This window comes from Falco punctatus (assembly GCF_963210335.1).
Source record: "Falco punctatus genome assembly, contig: scaffold_28, whole genome shotgun sequence".
NCBI classification, from domain to species: Eukaryota; Metazoa; Chordata; class Aves; order Falconiformes; family Falconidae; genus Falco; species Falco punctatus.
Genome location: NW_027660251.1, coordinates 978352 through 996415, shown reverse-complemented (window position 1 = coordinate 996415; position 18064 = coordinate 978352). Strand labels below are relative to the sequence as shown.

At 50.0% G+C, this 18064-nt stretch overlaps 1 protein-coding gene across 1 annotated transcript; it reads right to left on the bottom strand.

The window, feature by feature from the left end:
* Positions 1-3383: 3383 nt before the first annotated feature.
* Positions 3384-10577, bottom strand: LOC308057379 (ribosome-binding protein 1-like; the record flags this gene model as incomplete). The annotated part of the gene is made up of 6 exons (XM_080411493.1): positions 9509-10577; positions 6050-6457; positions 5356-5504; positions 5008-5130; positions 3843-3995; positions 3384-3506 (listed from the first exon to the last, which is right to left on the bottom strand). The coding sequence occupies exons 2-6, from the start codon at positions 6435-6437 to the stop codon at positions 3384-3386; spliced, it is 936 nt and encodes a 311-aa protein (XP_080267619.1). The 5' UTR covers positions 6438-6457; positions 9509-10577.
* Positions 10578-18064: the final 7487 nt, after the last annotated feature.

The following is an 18064-nucleotide window of genomic DNA, read 5'->3' as shown; positions in this document are numbered from 1 at the left end:
CATGGGGGCAGGGCCCTGAGAGCATCCCTAGGCCTTCCTGGCCCCGACCAGCCTCACGTGGGGCCTCCACGCAAAGCTTTGTCCATGGCTCCAGGAGGCCACTGAAGGCAGGCAGGAGATTCAGCCCCAGCATGATCTATTCTGGAGGTCACCTTAGAGAAGTGTTTTGGTCTTCTTAGGGTCACAACAACAGGCACAGCTTTGCCTGCCCATGGACCTTGTTGGTTCGGAATGTCAGCATCACTTCCCAGCTTCATTCTGAATGGGGTGGCAAATGATATGAAACCATGGCCCTCAAAGTCCTAGGGACTTTCTGTTGCCTCCCTTCCTTCCTCAACTCCTTCGCAATTATACACAGCTTCCTTGCTGTAGTGGCTTGTCTCTGGCCAAAAGCCCAGCAGCCACCCAGCCGCTCCTTCCCCCCTTCCCTCCCCAGTCAGGGATCAAAAATGAACACAGTCACAGACAGCTGGTCTAATGGGCGATGAGCATGGGGACACAATCACTTCCCGCACTCTCTTGGCAGGGCACCTCTTCATACGCTCCAGGGCACTGCTGGCTGCCTCTGCTACCAGGTCACGGGCTGGGATTGTGTTTTGCCTTCTGTCCCCCAGCACCACCAGGGCCTTTTCTGCACAGACACTCCCCAGCCAGGCAGGTCCCAGGCCCTGCAGCTGCAGGGTGTTAGTCCATTCGAGGGAGGTGCAGGCTCTGCCCTTGGTCCGTCCTGCACCTGTGCAGCTCCTGACAGGGCGGCCACCCCACCTGCCAGGGTTCCCCTCCATGGCATCCCTAGGGCACAGGGATGGTCCTCAGTTTGGTGCCACCGACAGACATTGTGAGAGTTGCCTCCACTGGGTCATGTGTACAGCTCCTAAAAGTCACAGTGTAGGGTACAGAAGACACCCCTGTGCTGCCCACAATGGCCCAGTATGTCCCAGTGGCCTCCAGGTGGGGTGTGAGCCCTTCCCCACTGCTCTCTCAGCCTGACCATCCCACTGGTGTTTTACCCATCTCTTTCTGTAAGCACCCAGAATGTCATGGTCTCACTTGGGCAGAAGAACACTGATGAAGACCATGGACAGAGTTTTTCTGAAGCCGAGGGAAATGACATCCACTTTGGAGCTCCTCACGCACATCTGTAGGCTGTCAGGTCTGTGAGGTGTGATTTACCCTTGGTAAATCCACCTGGACAGTTATCAGCTCAGGTGCCAGAAGTGTGAAGTGAGGGGTTTTTTATTTATGACACTTGATCATGCTTCACATTGCTTGGAGATTTGAATAATTCTTCTGTGCCTGTGTGCAGCCTGTCCTCTAAGGCAAACAGGTGGGTGAGGGTGCAAAGGGGCTGCAGCACCCACCTGCAGAATTGAGGGGTGAAGTCTGATGTAAGGAGAAGGAATGTGAGTCCCAGGGGACAATGAGAAAAAGGGTGGTCTTGGGGACATTCAGAACAAGATTGTCCATCCTGTGTCAGACCTCGAGGAACTGCGTTTCCTACCAGTCCAGACACCCTGAGCAGACCCTCTGCATCATTATCACTTGGACATTGCTGCTAGAGCCTCTCCTCTAACATAAAAATAGCAAAATATAACCTATGAAATATAAATTAATTATTTTCAGGTGCACTTTGAAATCTTCTCCCTTATCTACATGAATGAAACAGCTCCAATTAGCTGCACAGATCTTCTGGACTAGAAGGAAATGACAAAGAGATTAATACCTCGTTAGGGCATTGGGGGCTCCTGCCATGAACCTGAGCTACTGAGAGCAGACTGAACCAGCCACTGAAGGAATGTAAGTCAGAAGCAACACTGAAAATACCTTCAAACATTGATGGGTCCCGCTGAGGGCCATTGCTGACAAAGCGTCCCCATGGACTCGTTAGAGTAGCTAATTAGAGGCCAGAACTGCAGGTAGGCAAAGGCACTGTGTCGATGGCTGTAATGCTGCAAAACCCATTTGGATTTTTTTAATGAAGCAGAAAGACCAAGCCCCAACCCTTGGAAGCTCTTGGAGGGCAGAACAGAAGACCCTCCAAATCAAGTTCCATGTCACAGGCCTTGGTGGCAGAGGCAACTGCCATTGCCAAGTGGACAAATCCCTCAGCCCCCAGTTGGGCCATTCAGCCTTGCTGCAGCCCTGGGCCATCCCCACTGCAAGTTGCCCTACACTGTCCATGTGGCACCTCTTTCCACTCTGGTGGTTGGACTCTTCCTTGCTTTCCTACCCAGCACTCACACCCACATTTCTCTGCCTTTTCTGAAGTTTCTCCCCTCATCCCTGCTTGTTCCTTGAAACTCAAAGCCATGGGCTGATCCAGGCTCCCTCTGGGTGAAGTCTGGCATCAGAGGGCAACCCTCCGAGGGACATTTCTTTTTCCTCACATCCAATCTTATCCTTCCAAGCAGCACTTTGTGGAGGTTCTGTCTTCCTGCCGCTATCAGGAATCACTCCCTTATCTCTGACATCTCTGACAGCCCCCTTCAAGCAGCTGCATGCTACTACTGTAGTGCCTGAGGATCCATTTGGTCGGTCTCAAGAAGCCCAGCACCTTCAGTCTCTCTCCACAGACTCCAAACTCCATCCAGGCAGGTATCCTCCACAGCCTCTCCAGTTTTTCCCCACTCCTCCAGAATGAGAAAACTCAAAGCCCAGACACAGGTAATCCCGATGTGGCCACAACAGTGCTGTGTCAGGGGTGATGATGCTGAGTTAAGGGGGATGATAAATCCCTTGTCTGAGTGGCCACGCACCCCCTAATTCAGCCCCACATGCAGATGGCCTTAGATGTGCTGAGCATGCACCAGTAGCTCCTAAGCATCCCCCATAATACTCAGGTCCTTCTCCTCCTTGGGTTTGTACCTCAGCCACTCAGGTGCCCTCAAAGGTGCGGTTATTCTGCCCCCGCTAAAGGGCTGACCACGTCTACTTGGAAAACCTCTGAGGTCCCAATTCCCAGTGTTTTGGAAGGTGCTCCTTCGCCAGCTTTTGATATGTGCATGGACATGGCTCACCCTGCCGTGTGGTGCCTCTGGCAAGGTAACAGCATAAGGAACTGCAGGACACTACAGATAACAAAGGGAGTCAGTGCTTCAATGGTATTGCTGACCTTGGCAGGCATTCCCAAGGTGAACAGCTCAGAATCCCCAAAGGAAGACAGACAATGTCCAAGGAGAAGCAGCAGGCTGCTTGCATGGGAGAATACAAGGGTGGTAAGGAGAATCAACTGTGCATGGGAAAAGAGCTACAAAAGATGGAAAGGGTGAAGAACGGGAATCAGTCAGGGCTGTTTGGGGGTCTCTTCTCATGGCTGGGAAACTTAGGGCCAGGGCTTGCCAGAGGGCGGCCCCAGGCTCTCACCCCCACCCCCACCCCTAGTCTTACTTGCTCTCCATCTGACTTCTGATCCGGCAGAAGGCATCACTCAGGATGGAGTTCTCCTGCTGCAGGAGAGCCAGCTGCGTGTCGGGGCCATTCTCCAGCTGCTCCTGCAGGGTGCGGATCTAGGGAGAGACCAACAGGGGTTAATGCCGCCGCTGCCAGCCCCTCAGCTCTCCCCTGAGGAGCCCACTCCATGGGCAAGAGGGACTGGCAAGGAAGCCACAGCGAGGTGTCTGCTGATGCTGACAGCCCCTGCGGCTGCTGCATCCCGTGAGGATGCTCCCACATCCCTCTTCTAGCGTGAGCACCACGGCTCAGGAGCACTGCGGGGCTCTCGCCCCTCCCCAAGGCTCTGGCCCCCTCGTCCACCTCGGTCTTCTCCAAAAGACCAGGCAGCTGCCACCGAGGGCCAGCCGGCAGCCAGCGGAGGAAGCTGCAGAGCACCGCGTGGGGCTCACCTTGCCCTGCAGCTGCTGCGTTTCGCTGACATGGTCCTGGTAGCTGGCCTGCATGCGTGCCTGCACCGCTGCCATCTCCTGCTCGCGGGCCAGCAGCTGCTCCTTCAGCTTGCCCTCCAGGGTTGTCGCCTTGGCCCGCTCGGCCGCCAGCTCCTTCGAGGAGAGAAGCCACCCGGTCAGTCCTCAGCCTAGGAACTTCCCTGCTTTAAGGGGACTCGAAACAAGTGGCCTCCCAGCTCAGAAGACTTTAAGAAGTGTAACCCTTTCGGCGCTGCCCCCAGGCCCAGCTACACCGTCCGCACTTACATTTCCTCCTGCATTAAGCTTTGGGCTCAGTGGCCACTGGATGCCACTGTTGTTCCACATTGGGCCAGCTAAGAGACAGGAGTGAGGGCCTGGAATTTTATTCCCCTCCCCGGCCCCAGGATCAATATCATCACATCAAGTTTGCGGCAAAGCAGGAAAACTAAAAAAAGAAAACACCCCCACAAATGAAACACAGACTCCCCCTCCACCCCCTGCCAAGGCAGGGATGCTCTCTTGGCCGGCTGGGTGATGCCGTGCCGCTGCCCTGGGCTGCCTGCACAGGCCGGGGTTTAGCGCAGCACTCAGTGCACAGGGTGGCTTCGCCCTCTCCTCTCCTGCCTGCAGGCAGATGGACCTGCTGCAGCAGGGTCCTGGCGGCTGCGGGGCAGGAGGTGCTGAGCACGACGCGCCGGGGGTCTGATCTGACTTCAACACCCAACAAGAGGTGGAGGCAAGGGGCTGAGTCAGGCAAGGGGGCTGTAAATAGCACCAGGCTCCTTAAAAAGGGACTGTTCAACACCTTCTCAGCTCAGGGGCTCTGGCAAGAGATGAGAAGGGCTTTACTGTCCTCCGTAAAGCAGCAGAAAGCTGCAGTCTCTTACGGGCACGGCTTTAGCCCGCTCCTGCTGCGGCTGCCAACAGGGCACGTGCCTCCCCGGGCTGGATCAGGCCCAGGAGAGGAGCTCAGGTGGGCATCTCCTCCCCTTTTCGGGGAGAAAACAGCAAATGGATGAAGGGCCCAGAGAACCCCTGGGCTTCACCTCCAAGGGCGGGTAAGACGTGGGGAGAGGGAGGCACACGGCGAGCCGTGAGGCGCAGAGCCTGTGCCAGGGGTGCCGGGAGGGCTGCGCGCACTTACCTGACTCAGTTCCTCCACCTTGTTTCTGGCAGCGGCTGCAGCCTCCTGCTCAGTGGCGAGCTGCTTCTCCTTCTCCTCCAGCTGGCGTTTCAGGACAGTGACAGGGTCACCCTTCTGCTTGGCCTGCCGGCACAGAGTGGCACATCAGCGGGGACCACCACCTCCGCATCCAACCCCTCCACCCCACACGCACAGGGTCCTGCCCTCTGCTCCAGGGGAAAATTCAGCTCCCGTCTCTAAGGCTGACCCTCGGGGGACAGCCTGCCCGAAAACGGGCTGCCTTCGCCCCTCCGCACCCCCGGAGGCTTGGCCCAGCCCTGGTGGACACGACGCTGCTGGCAGCCCTACCGTGTGCCAGGTGTCCTGGACGATGCCCGCTTTCTCCGTCAGGATCTCGATGAGCCACTGGGCCTCCCCCTCACTGAACACCGTGCTGCTGACAGTGGACACAAGCGTCTTGTAGGGCAGGTAGAGGGGCCCATCCGAGTCCGCAGGTGCTGGGGAGGAGAGAGGAGGGGTTGGGACCGCTCGAGCCAACGGCAGGGCTGAGTAGCATCACCTCAGTTGACTCCAACCCCATAATTGCCATTTCACGCCAGCAACCGCCCAGATGTCCACAGCCAAGTTTGATACCTCTCTAACTGAAAGCAATGTGACGAGCGCTGGGGACGGCGCCCACCACAGACAAGCGTTCCCTGAGCCAGCTGCCACCTCTGCCTGGCTCTGCTACTGCTCCCACCACCCTGCCACCACCCTCCATCACACTGAGCGATTCCAGACGGAGCTGGGCACGCTTTGCTAAAGCCAGGGAGCAGAGACATGGTGGGCATCAGAAGCTGGACTCCATCGTGACACAGCCTCGCTGGGGGACTGTCGCTCCACGCAGCGGTGCCAGTGATGCAGAGCAGCAAGGTCATCTCCTGCCTTTCACCAGGCAGGTTCGTTCCAGCTCTTTGCTAAGGGAACGAGATGACTCCAGCCCTTCTCCGATCCCTCTGCTGGCTTACCCGACGGGGATATATGCAGAGGAACTTGGCCTTACCTGGCTCGCTCTTCTTCTTGGATGCAGCCGCCTTCTTGACAGGTCCATTATGCTTCTGCTCCTCATGGGCTGGAAGAACATTGCTTTTCTTTATGGTGACAGAGCTGACCACTGGAGCACTTTGGTGCGCCTCTGGGACCCGTCCATTAGGTTTCTCTTGATTTTTCTTTCCTTTTCCTTTTTTCTCAACAGCTTCCTCTTTCTTCTTTTTCTCTTTTTCCTTCTGCTGAGTCTTCTTATGCCCTTTGCCTTGCTTGGCCAAGGCTTCCTCACAAGGACGGAGGACCTTCTCCATGAAGGTGAGCACCAGGAAGATCCCGATGGCCGATACCACCATCAAACCTCCACAGAGCATAACATTCAGCATCTGAGGGTCATAGACATCCATCCTGCCTTATTCTTCTGTGCCTGCAAGACACCAGAACAACAGTTAGTGGGGAAAACAAAGAGGCGCAACGGCCTCTCTGTGAGCAGCGAGTTTCCTATGTCCATCTGTGTTTCCAAATGGCACTACGCTCCAAAAAGTGCTCAGGATTCACACACCTCTGGTGTGGGCAACCTGCTGACACCCCCCGCCCCCTCCCAGGTTTGCGCTCTTCTGCTGTGCTGCCTGCGCACGGTGCTCCAGCCACACCGCAGGGGCTGCTTGCGCTGGCTGCAGCAAGCTCCAGAAGAACCAAAGAGGGGGAAGAAAAAAGCAGGGATGCAATCAGAGACAGCCATGAGCAAAGTGCCCATGACATGTCCAATGGGACGCTTTTGCACGACCCTGGGCAATACCTGCAGCCCTGCGGCAGTAAGAGAGCCCGTTTCCAGACTGCCTGGTGCAGTTTGGCCAAGACCTGGGCTCTCCCTGGGCCACCTGGCCTTATCTCTGCACCCAGGCGCAGGTGGAAGTGCATCCAGGGTCTCAGCTTTGGAATAGAACACCTCCCTGGAAAGGGAAAGCATGCACGGGAGAGCTTTCCCCAGCTTTGCAACAGCCCTGGCCGCCTCCCTTTGCCACCCGCACCCTGCGGCACTGCTGGCCACTGCCCAGCCTGGCAGGGAGGACACACAGTGACCACATCCCACTGGGTCGCTGCTCCCAGCCTCCAGTGACGAGAACCACCCCAGCAATGATGCTACAGACGCCACACAGAGAACCAAGACGCTACCATCTCCTCGCAATGCAAACACCAGGAAAAGGCCTAAGTTCAAGCCAAAAAAAAGCAAAAGCATGGTCATTAACCATCTCATCTCCCCAGCAGATGCCCACAGGAAGAAACAAGACTTGCAAAGGGAGCACTGGATGTGGTGCTTCTCTTTCCACCTCTGCTGTTAACTGGCGGGCATCCGTTCCCACCCTCCTCTCCACGCTCAGGTTCTCCACCCATAACACACGGAGCCGCAACGGAGACTGTACTGCCTGGTCTGAGACCTGGCAGGCAGGGTGCAGCCCCATGCAGAGGAAGATGCTGCTGCCTCCACTCTTCTTAATCGCCAACCGAACCCTGTCCCAAGTCTGGAAGCCAGTCTCTTCCCCGCTGTCCCACTCGTGCATTTCCCCCATGGGCATCACCTCCACGTGGCTCACAACCCCCCCGATGCTGCAGTCAGGCAGTTCATCTGCGCAGGGGCACTCCCCAGGAGGTGCCAGGCTGCGCTTTCTCGTGATCAATGCATCAAGCCCTCGGCTATCAGAAGTTCCCATCCCCGCGCTTAACTGTAAACATCATTGAATTTCTTCTTTAAGAGGTTGTGACTGGGGACGGAGGGAGTGGCTGGAAAGGGAGGAGGCAAAAATAAAACTAAGGAGATCAGCATCTTTTCAAAACCTCAGTGCTCACAGGGAGAGACCCCAGAGCCTTTCCCTTTCTCACAGCCGACAGTGGCAAACTCACTCACAGCCGAATCTGCACTGGTGCAGCCAGGGGGTGACAGTGCAATGGAAACATCGTCTCCAGCCCCCAGGGGGGTTGTTGAGGGCTGTTTCAATCAGCAGCCCAGCTCTCCCTGCCCGCCTCGCCAAGCATCCCAGACAAAGCAGCAGAGAGCCGGCAGGCAGGCAGGCTGCCAACGCCAGCTGGAACCAGCCTCCCCCGGCAGGACCAACTTTCTACACCAGGGCACCGCGCGAGATCCCAGCTGATACTACAGGCATCGCTACCCCAGGTCCGTCCCGGTCGTTTGGGATTTCAGCGGCCTCAGCCGGCTCCATCCCAGCACAGCTGGTGCCAGCCCCCTCCCTCCTGACAACGCAGCATCACTTTGGGATGGTCCCCATCGGGACAGAGGGATTATTCCTAACCTGCAGGGTGAAAAGGGATGGATTTCCTCTTCCTGGCAGGAAACAGAAACGAGGGTCCAGAGAACATGTACCCACGTCCTTCTGCTGGCTTTAGGGCCAGACCAATGTGCCCCGGAGCTGACCGGGGCGGAGCTGAGCGCCCTGCATTCCTCACCTAGCAACCCCAACAATGCGCTGGTACCAACAGAGCTGCTGACCTCACACTGCCTCCGTGTCAGACTTAGATCAAAATTCGCCACTCCAGCTTAGGGCAAGGGCATCACTGACTGCTGGAAAATGCTCTCCAGCCCCGTCAGCTGCTCCCGCCACCTTCCAAAGCAGCTGGATGCTGGACTGGCCTTTGGTTTTTGGTTGTGGATGGCTGGGGTTTTTGAGATACTAGTGAGAGATGAGAACTTCGCAAGTGAAATGCCCTGTGATGCAGCTCAAACGAGCTCTGGCTAAAACTTACACTGTCTGACTGAATTTTAGAGGCACTAGAACTGTGCGCAGGACAAGAGCAGGTTTTGCAGTGTCTGTGACACCATAGCTGTACCATGCAGAGCAGCACATCTGCACCATACAGGCTAGAAACCATTAGATTCCTTCTAGAGCTGCTGCTGTGGCAGAGGACGTTCAAGCCTGTGTCTGTTGAAAGACACGATCTCAAACACCCTGTGCAACAGTAGTAATTAACAATGCGCTTGATTTAGGGATGTGGTTGTGATTACTCATTTCAAAAGGCATTGCATCTCCACGTGGAGAAGCAAAGTTCTGTTCAGCCTGTCAGACACCGTTAACCAAGGAGTAAACATCTTGCTGCAGCATTCAGAGATTTCATGCTCAGTCGGCCTGGCTTGTAGCCAGGGAGCGCTGACCCCCTTCAGTTCCTCCTGCTGCACTGGGCCAAAATCTTGCAGCCTGCCAGACAGACAGGATCGTTGTGCAGCAGTGCCAGCCTTCACACGACAGCTGGCCAGTGGACTCGAACTAGCCAGGGAGGCTGCGCTGCACAGGTGGAAGTTAAAAAAAAAAAAGAAATCCTGAAGAAATTCAGCTTTTCTCCACATCAGACAGGCTTGGTTTGGGCTCCCTGATCTCCAAAAAAAGAATCCATTGTTGACCCCTTGGAGCAGCAAAGCCTTTCTGGTCTCTACAGCCCAGATTCTCACTCTGATTCTTTCACCCACCTCTCCAGAGCCAGCGGGAGCTGAGTCAGCCATTGGAGCCTGCCTGCGTGTAGCTTCCTCACCCGCCATACCCAGGGTAGCCCTAGAAAGGAGAGATGCGCTCCTGAGAGAGCCTGCAGTGAAAAGGGGAACAGTCTGAGCACGGATGTAGTGAAAACGTTCTCCCCGGTATTTCTACATTGCTACTTGGCGTGTAGCCAGATGTCTGCTCTGACACACGTCAGAGAAAACCATCCAAATGCCTAAGCTAAGGCAGGGCTTACCTGCTTGGTGACCCGATTGCCTCTTCTAATGTTACTACCAAGTACATTTCATTGATTACTAGCATGCTGGAATACCGCATTATTGAGTGTTTTGCCTCTTTTTTTAGGCATAAAGCATGAATGCCAAGCAAATGGGCCAGAGGACCTGACCCGAGCTTGCATTGCTGAGAAGCCAGGAGGCTCCCTGGTCGTAGCTTTTGAAGCAAGTCCCGTGTAAATGTCATGCAGTGCCACAACTCTACAGGCATTCCATGTTTTAATAGATCAGTTATGTAAAGCAACCATTCTAGGCAAGGGTTTCACTAACTGCAGGGAAGCTGTCTGGTAGAATAAAGTACATTTTGGAGATGTAGCTCGTACGTACAAATGACCCTCAACAAATCAAATCTAAGGATTTCTCTTGGTTTATTAATATTTGCATTGGTTGTCCAGCAGCCCAGTACTGTCCCCAATGGATTAACGCTAAAGGTCTCCAAAAATGTTGGTCCAACACTGCAAAGTGTCAATGTATCATGGGGTGAAAGGGGGGTGGGGGTGGGGGTGTGAGAACAAACTGGTGCCTGTTCTAATTTTCTGAGTTGTAAAAAGCAAAATTCAGTCAGTCTTTTTGAGGCTGCTGGTCAAATGGCCAAAGTCAGAAACAGTTTCCCCTGTAACCACTTAATACAAAACTGAAAACCTGTAGTGAAAGTTAGGCTAAAACAACCTGTTGGCACAAAAACTGGCTTAAATTCTTAGTGCTAGCAGTTGCAGAGCAGTACTAATAAAGGCTAATCCTGAAGTGAAACAGACATAAAATAGACACATTTTTTCTGGAGAAATAGTCCTAATCCACTCTTGTAAACTCACGGTGCGGTAATAATATTTAAAGGTTCCCTTGTCCTAGAGGCTCAATGTTCTTGTTATGAAGTGCCTTGAGTTCTCCTTCAGCCTGAGGGATTCTATCAACTACTTTTCTGTTGACATAGTTTAATTTAGAACTACCTTCGTTTCCCTAATACACACTTACTAGCGGGTCAGATGCTTCTGAGGCTTCTACAAATGCAGATACTTCTATGAGAGCGCTCCAGTTCTATGGGTAGTACAGTGAAAAGAAACCACATCTCAAAAAGTGGTATTCTCAGCCTCAGGCTTTGGTCACTTGGTCCATTTGTTCATAATCACTATTGATCTAACTTGGTAGAACCAATCAGCCTGACTAATATGGCTCGATCTGGGCTTTTTGTCTGTTAGCTTCTTTACTTCTGTAGAAATGCATGGAAATATCACCTAGACAGTCTGACCTGAAATTGAAATGCCTTTTGTATGGGGGGTAGAGAGCATTCCTGTGCCAGCTCCAGAGATCTTAAAAGGCTTCCACGTTTCACCGGTGGTTGCTTAAAGCTGTTCCTTTGCGCAGTGTGTACATGGGAGTTGCATAGAGTTTTCCTGTATGTCTGTAGAGAAGAAGAAACAAGAAAAAAACAAAACAAACCCCTTAGCCTCCCGTGCGTTACTGGGATATGTTCTGTGCGTGCCAAATTCAAGTAGCCTAAATAAATGGGCTTTCCCTTCCCTGGGTCAGTGAGTGATTCCTCTGCAGCCTGCGGATTAGCCCTCCTGCAGCGGGGCCAGCGCTGCCGGCTGAGCGTGCCAGTGCCCCGCGTCAGCCGGGGGCTCGGGAGGCTGGTAAGTGCCTGCTGCAGCTGCCGCACGGGAGAAAGGATGGGGGTACGGGGCGGGGGGAGCAGGCTGGAAGTAAGAGCTGGTGGAGGTGGATGGAGCGGGGCGCGGGGAAGCAGGTTCACCTGCCTGCTGAGTGACGGCCAGCCTGCCGTGGGCTCTAGCTCCCTGGCAGCGCCTGCTCTTGGCCCGGGGGGCTTCAGACCCAAACGTCCACGCCTTGGGGAGCTTCCTGGGAGACTTGTTGCAGTCCGAGCAGGAGAAACCCTGCACATGTCAGTCACTTCCCCTGTGAGAACAGGGGGGGCTTTCTCTGGCCGGCTGCTGGAGCCCAGGCGCTTCCAGGCCGCCCCCTCCCCTGAGCTCTGGGCAGCTGTGTGGGGACAGAGCGGCACTGTCCCCACCGCTCCCGGCACAGCAGCGGGCTGTGCTGGCTTAGCCGCAGGGCCAGGGAAATGATGGTCCGTGACCTCTCGCAGCATGTGCCCTCTCTGGCCACACTGCGCGGTTCAAACCTTGAATTCAGAGGCAGGCGGTGACGGACTGCTCTGACTTGGCACCCACACAGGTCACAGCGTTGGGAGCACAAGGGTTTCTGATGCAAAGAGACCCACCAGAGCGAAGCTTTGTGACTTTTGAGAAAAGCAAAGCAGCCTGGTTTGAGCTGGGGCTTTTCGCTTGTGTTTCAGTCAGCTCTGAGCTCACCCAAAAGCGGCTCATCGTCGTCGTCCTCATCAAGGGCTCCTCCTTGCCGAGGTGTCTGCAGGACTGGTCTCTGTCCAAAGTCCAGGTCGAGAAGGAAATGTGGTGACACAGCGGGACTGGTGCTGCCTGACAAACAACGGGAACTCTGAACAGTGAATGCTGTACCACTTATCTAAAGGGTGACGCACCTACGTTTAGTTAAAAGTCGGGAGATGTCCGAGGACCCTTATTGCCACATGACGGATGCACAGACTGCTAAGTCCTTGGGTTGGTTATCTTCAGAAGGGACATTTTGTCTTAGATTCCTGTTGCACACGCAACGTGGCGAAGACAAAGACTTTAAACATGGCCACCGAGGAATAGAGTCTGCCCAGAGACAACTCCTCAAGGACATTGCGCAGGCACGAGATATGTAAATGAATTCTCAGAACTGTAAGGAATATGTAAACCATTTCTTGGAAAACTAATGAATAAGTCTGAGTAGCTTGTATAAAGGGGGGACCGAAAAGTCCCCTCGGGGTGCATGACTTTGGCGGAGAGATCCCCCATGCACCCAGCGCTGCCGAATAAAGATAACCTCCGCTCGCCTGCGTATTGCTGACTGATTCTTCAATTCACCCTCTCCTGACAAAGGGCTTATTAACTTAATGAAAAGGAAAACACCAACTGCATGGAGATCACTAAAATCACCTAGAAAAGGGAGTAGTAGCAAACCGCAAGTTCCTACTTTTCTTTTCTAGGTGGCCATTTCCTACAAAAATAACTGCTTTTTCCAGTCTGCTTTTCTTTCTGGTTTTGAAGATGCATTTTGCCTCAGTATTGACAAGGAAATCACAGGAATTTGGATGGTTTTTTTTTTTTTCTTTTTTTTAGAGCAGGCAATAAATTTGAACCTCCATCATGAGCTTAGTGTTTTCTAAAAAGAAATTTTCTGTTGGGACGGAGGGAAGACACAGTCACTCAATATGAGTGATCAGCAGACTTTGTTTATTGTCCCTTACAGTCACCTTTTATGCCTTGTTATAATTAGCTCATACATATTACAAAAGTTAAGCTCATTATTGGTTAGTTGCCTAAATACCAAGTCCGCCCCTAGTTTCTCTTCCGTAGTTTTCTGTTCCCACCTGCAACATTCTTTTCCCACCAAAATCTTCCTGTTACTGTGTAACAAGGACAGCCAAAGACAGTGTATTTTGCTTTACTTCAGATAAGCTGAGAGCGATGTGCATTTTTGTCCAGCCAGCTGGACTATGTCTATGAACTTTTTCAGCTAGCCAGTTATCCACAATTCCCCCATTTTTATTTTGGGCGACATAGGCTTGGTTGACCATTTTCAATAACAGCATTTTAACACAGGAAAATACACAGCCAACTTATAAAATCTCAGTTCAGAAGTATAATTCACAAAATACTTGAAAAATAAAGTTAGCTTGAAGCTTTACTTTAGATGCTCTTTCTGTTCCAGTGATATAAAAAGTTTTAAAACTTCAAAGGTAATTTTGAAGTTCTGAACATGGACTAATGCAAGCTCAAAACCCAAAAAGAAACCAAACTGATGTTTGACTAGGAATATTTGCAAATATTTTAGTGGAAAATCCCTGACCATTAACAATTTTCTGTCCAAATAACAACTGCCCTTATGCAACCAACCAGTCCATACATTTTCTGAAGAATACCTCATTGATATCAAAGAATTAACAAAGGGAAAAAAATTAGTTCTAAGCTATATACATTCATAAGTGGATTTTTCAACAGTTACATACAGATTTACACACTAAGCCATAATGGCTTGTAGGTGATACACACAAGAAGAGTACCATGCTTATCTGTCTGAATGTCTATGCTAAATTTGACAACTATGCCACAAGCCAAGCCTACATGGGTACTGTGTGTTATGCACGTTCCTTAACAAACAGTATAATAGACAAATTCCCAAGATCTAGTCCCCAACCTAATTATATTATTTTGTAGCCAATTAAGGAAAATAACACAAATGTGCATATCTACGTGTGCACACACCTTTTAGTTCAGAACCAATTTGTGATAAAAGGCCTTAGCCTTATGGCATCATCGAATCTTAACGAGTACAGTAATTAAAAATGCAGTCTTACTGTAAGTGCGATTTATGCTGACATTCCCTCAAATGCTACACGTATTTCTCACTTAACTGCCTCAAGTTAAAATAGTAGTATTTGTTAATATGTATTAAAAAATCATTAATTCTCTACAATAGCAGTTGACTTCCATAACACTATGTAAGCAAAAGAGGTTTAAGATGGGTTTTCTGAATACTAACAATTTATTTTAGACTGTCTAAACTGAGGTCTTGAAAGATTTCACTCTGCCAGACATAGAAACACTGTTGCACTCCAGTTGTGATATCCATTTTCCCAAGTTGTCACATGCACATCTCGCTCAAGTAACATTATTGTTAAAGTTTCTCTCTGCTACATAAAAGCATATTGCACTTGTAGATATAAAAGACAGCACCCTTACTTAGATTATTACCTTATTACCTTGTAACTCTTAGTATACCTTTTATCTCTGATTTCATCACTTCAAAAATTCACCAGGAGCAGATAAAACCACAGCATCAGACTAAACTACACCTTAACTGCCGATTCAAATAAAGGCATTCTCTTCAGATATGCCTAATGCTTACAAATAATTTTGGCTGGTTTTGATCAAAAAACTATTATTACAATAATGATCAAAAATAATAATCCCGTTTGCAAAATGCCTTTAAGCCAGCCTCCTAGTCCCAACCAATTTCCACATTCAGAATACAGCATAAATACAGAATACAGAATAGATTATCTCCATCAAGGCAAAAAGGCTTCTCTTTAAGCACAGAGATGTTTGCTAGTTCAAAGCAGAAACCCATTTCTTGTAGGTGACATCTGAAGCACTTTTTTTTTCTTTTTTTTCTTTTTTTTTTTTTTTTTTGTGGGCTTGTAATCAATTCCGTATTTTTCCTTGAGAAGCTTAAGCTGTTCCTCTTGTTTCAGGAGTGTTTCCAACTCTGATTTGTCGAATAGGTCCGTATTTCCCAAACATATCGTACATTTCCTCCGCTGTGATTTTATACGGCAGGTTCCGAATATAGAGGATCCGATTGACCTCTGGGGGCAGCCAGATGTTAGCTCGCTTGGCCGCTTGCATCGCCATGGCGACGATCGGAGGGGGGGGGGGGGGGGGGGCGGGGGGGGTGCCGCCTTGGAGAGAAACCGCGGCCGGGAAGGGGCCTGCCGGGCTGCGCTGCCGCTCGCCGCTGCCGTGGGGTCCCGGATGCTATCCCATACGCTAATAACCCGGGTAATTCCTTGTTACAATCTATGTCCCAAACGCTCCGCTTTTCTAAAAAGCATATGAGCGAATCGTACGTCGCTTGTCTCTCCACACCTTCGTCAGCGCTGCTGCAGCCTTTGCGAGACTTCGGCGACGCGTGGCCGGCGGGACCCTCTGTAGGTGCTCCCGGGCGCGGGGACTGTGCCCTGCCGCCTCCTGCGCTGCTTTCAGGACCGGTACCCGAATCTCCGTCGAACCGTGGCTCGCAGGTTCAGCCCTCTCTAGGGTCCCTGTTCGGGCGCCATTTGTCGCGACGGAGGGAAGACACAGTCACTCAATATGAGTGATCAGCAGACTTCGTTTATTGTCCCTTACAGTCACCTTTTATGCCTTGTTATAATTAGCTCATACATATTACAAAAGTTAAGCTCATTATTGGTTAGTTGCCTAAATACCAAGTCCGCCCCTAGTTTCTCTTCCGTAGTTTTCTGTTCCCACCTGCAACATTCTTTTCCCACCGAAATCTTCCTGTCATTGTGTAACAAAAACAGCCAAAGACAGTGTATTTTGCTGTACTTCAGATAAGCTGAGAGTGATGTGCATTTTTGTCCAGCCAGCTGGACTATGTCTATGTGACCCTTTTCAGCTAGCCAGTCATCCACAATTTTCTTCACTTTTTGAGAAGCAGTGGACTACTCACTATGGCTTTCACCACTAAGGAAACTACTTCAACTACTACAATACTAGAAAACCTAAGACACTTACATAGTACTAAAATAAGAATTAGAGATTATTTCCTTAGCTTACCCTTTCATTGGCATTTTAATCATTTTGAGCTCTCCCCAGATGAAAAATTCTTTTTGTCTTTTTCTTCTACCGTGTTTTCATTCTCCATTTTCAGTCATTCTTCCTTACAGTAATCTTTTGTTTCATTTGCTAATTAGTGATGTTATTTAATTTATCAACACATTCCTGTTTTGCCACAGCCTGCACTTTTGAACATCTCTGTCTGCTTTTTTCCTTCTCAACCTATAAAAACAAAGTTAAGCTTCACGTATTTCTAGAAGACAGAAACACCACATCCAAGATTGATTAATTCAGGGTTTACCTCTGAAATAATATAAAATGAAATCTTTTTTGTAATTCATAGAGAAGCATTTTCACAAAATTACACTACAAAGTGTATTATGCCATTGAAAGTACTTTGATTTCACTCATCATGAAGGACATAACAAAAATACAGCCCTTAGAAAGAAAACAATAGTGTCTCTTAAAACATGAACAACAAAAAAGGGAAAGCATTACTGATGGACAAAGAGTTAGGAGGACTGCACAATGTTCGTTGTAACACCACCAGAAAAAAATCAAGTGGAACTGTGCTGGGCTACTGCTCCCTGAACAAGGGGAGGAAAGAAAAAAAAGATCCCAAACACACAAGCACAACTGGTTTCACAGGAAAGAGGAATTTTAGTGAAAGGCAATGAAGACACACCACGCAGATATCACAGCACATGAATTATTAGTCAAGACCCTGTTCAGAAGCTATTTTCATTCTTTGATTCAGAATCAGAACCGATAGAATTGTACGGATTTCTTTTTATGGCAATGAAGAGATAACTACTTGCACTGGAACCCAGTGCCACCTACTGTTAAACTGGAACAATAATGCATTCTGTTTCCCAAAAATGGGGAAAAGACAACTCTCCACTGCCCTCTTTATTCACAAGTCACCTATTTCCATTAGAACAAAACCCAATTTGTAGGAAGCATCTTTCCCTTCATGACAAATAGCTAAAGTGAACAGGACCATTGATCCGGAGTGAGATTAAAGAATAAAGAGTAGCAGGTGAACTACCTCTTTTGGCAGCTGTACCTTCTCTTTCTCCAAAGCCAGGAATACTATTTGCAGCATTCCTACCTTACCCTTAAATCTTCCCGTATCTTGTTTTAGTTCTTCATCAAGATTCCTTTTCAGCATGACACATGATTGCTGAGCATTTGCAAAAAGACTTTCCATTTCTGTTTCTCCTATTTTGTTGTTAATAAAGCAGTCCCTGGGAAAATCATCACTAAATCCAGAGTCTTTTCCAAGTTTCCTCTCTGTTACAAAAAGTGCACTTTCATCACGTGTAGAAACTGGTCTTATTTTAGGAATAATATTAGAAATGTCATCCAAAAGACTTGTTTTAAAGCTGTATCTCGGGGAGTATTCAGGACCTCCCACTGCATATCTACTACTTCCAGTTTCATTCTCTTCCATTTCCATAGGAGGCAATTTTTTTCTCTCTCTCTCTCCTTTTGCTAGAGGCATCTTTGTATCACTGATATTGTTTGTGCAATCTTCTTCATCTGTACTCCACGTATCTTCCATATTTGCATTTCAAGTTATCTTGATCAGAAAGGACACCAAGACTCGGATTACAGTTTCCATTTTGGGTACTTTTCCACCTAGCATAAGTTTAGTATCTCCAAATTCACCTTTACTTTCTAAGTTGTTACTTGATTCTGTTGCATGAGATGAAACAACATGAGAACTCTTCAATTCAGCACTGAAGCCATCTTCTGACATTTCTTCCACAAGGGAAGTCGTTTTCCCAGTTTCATTAATTTCACCAAGCAGCTGCTTTAGCTCTGCTGT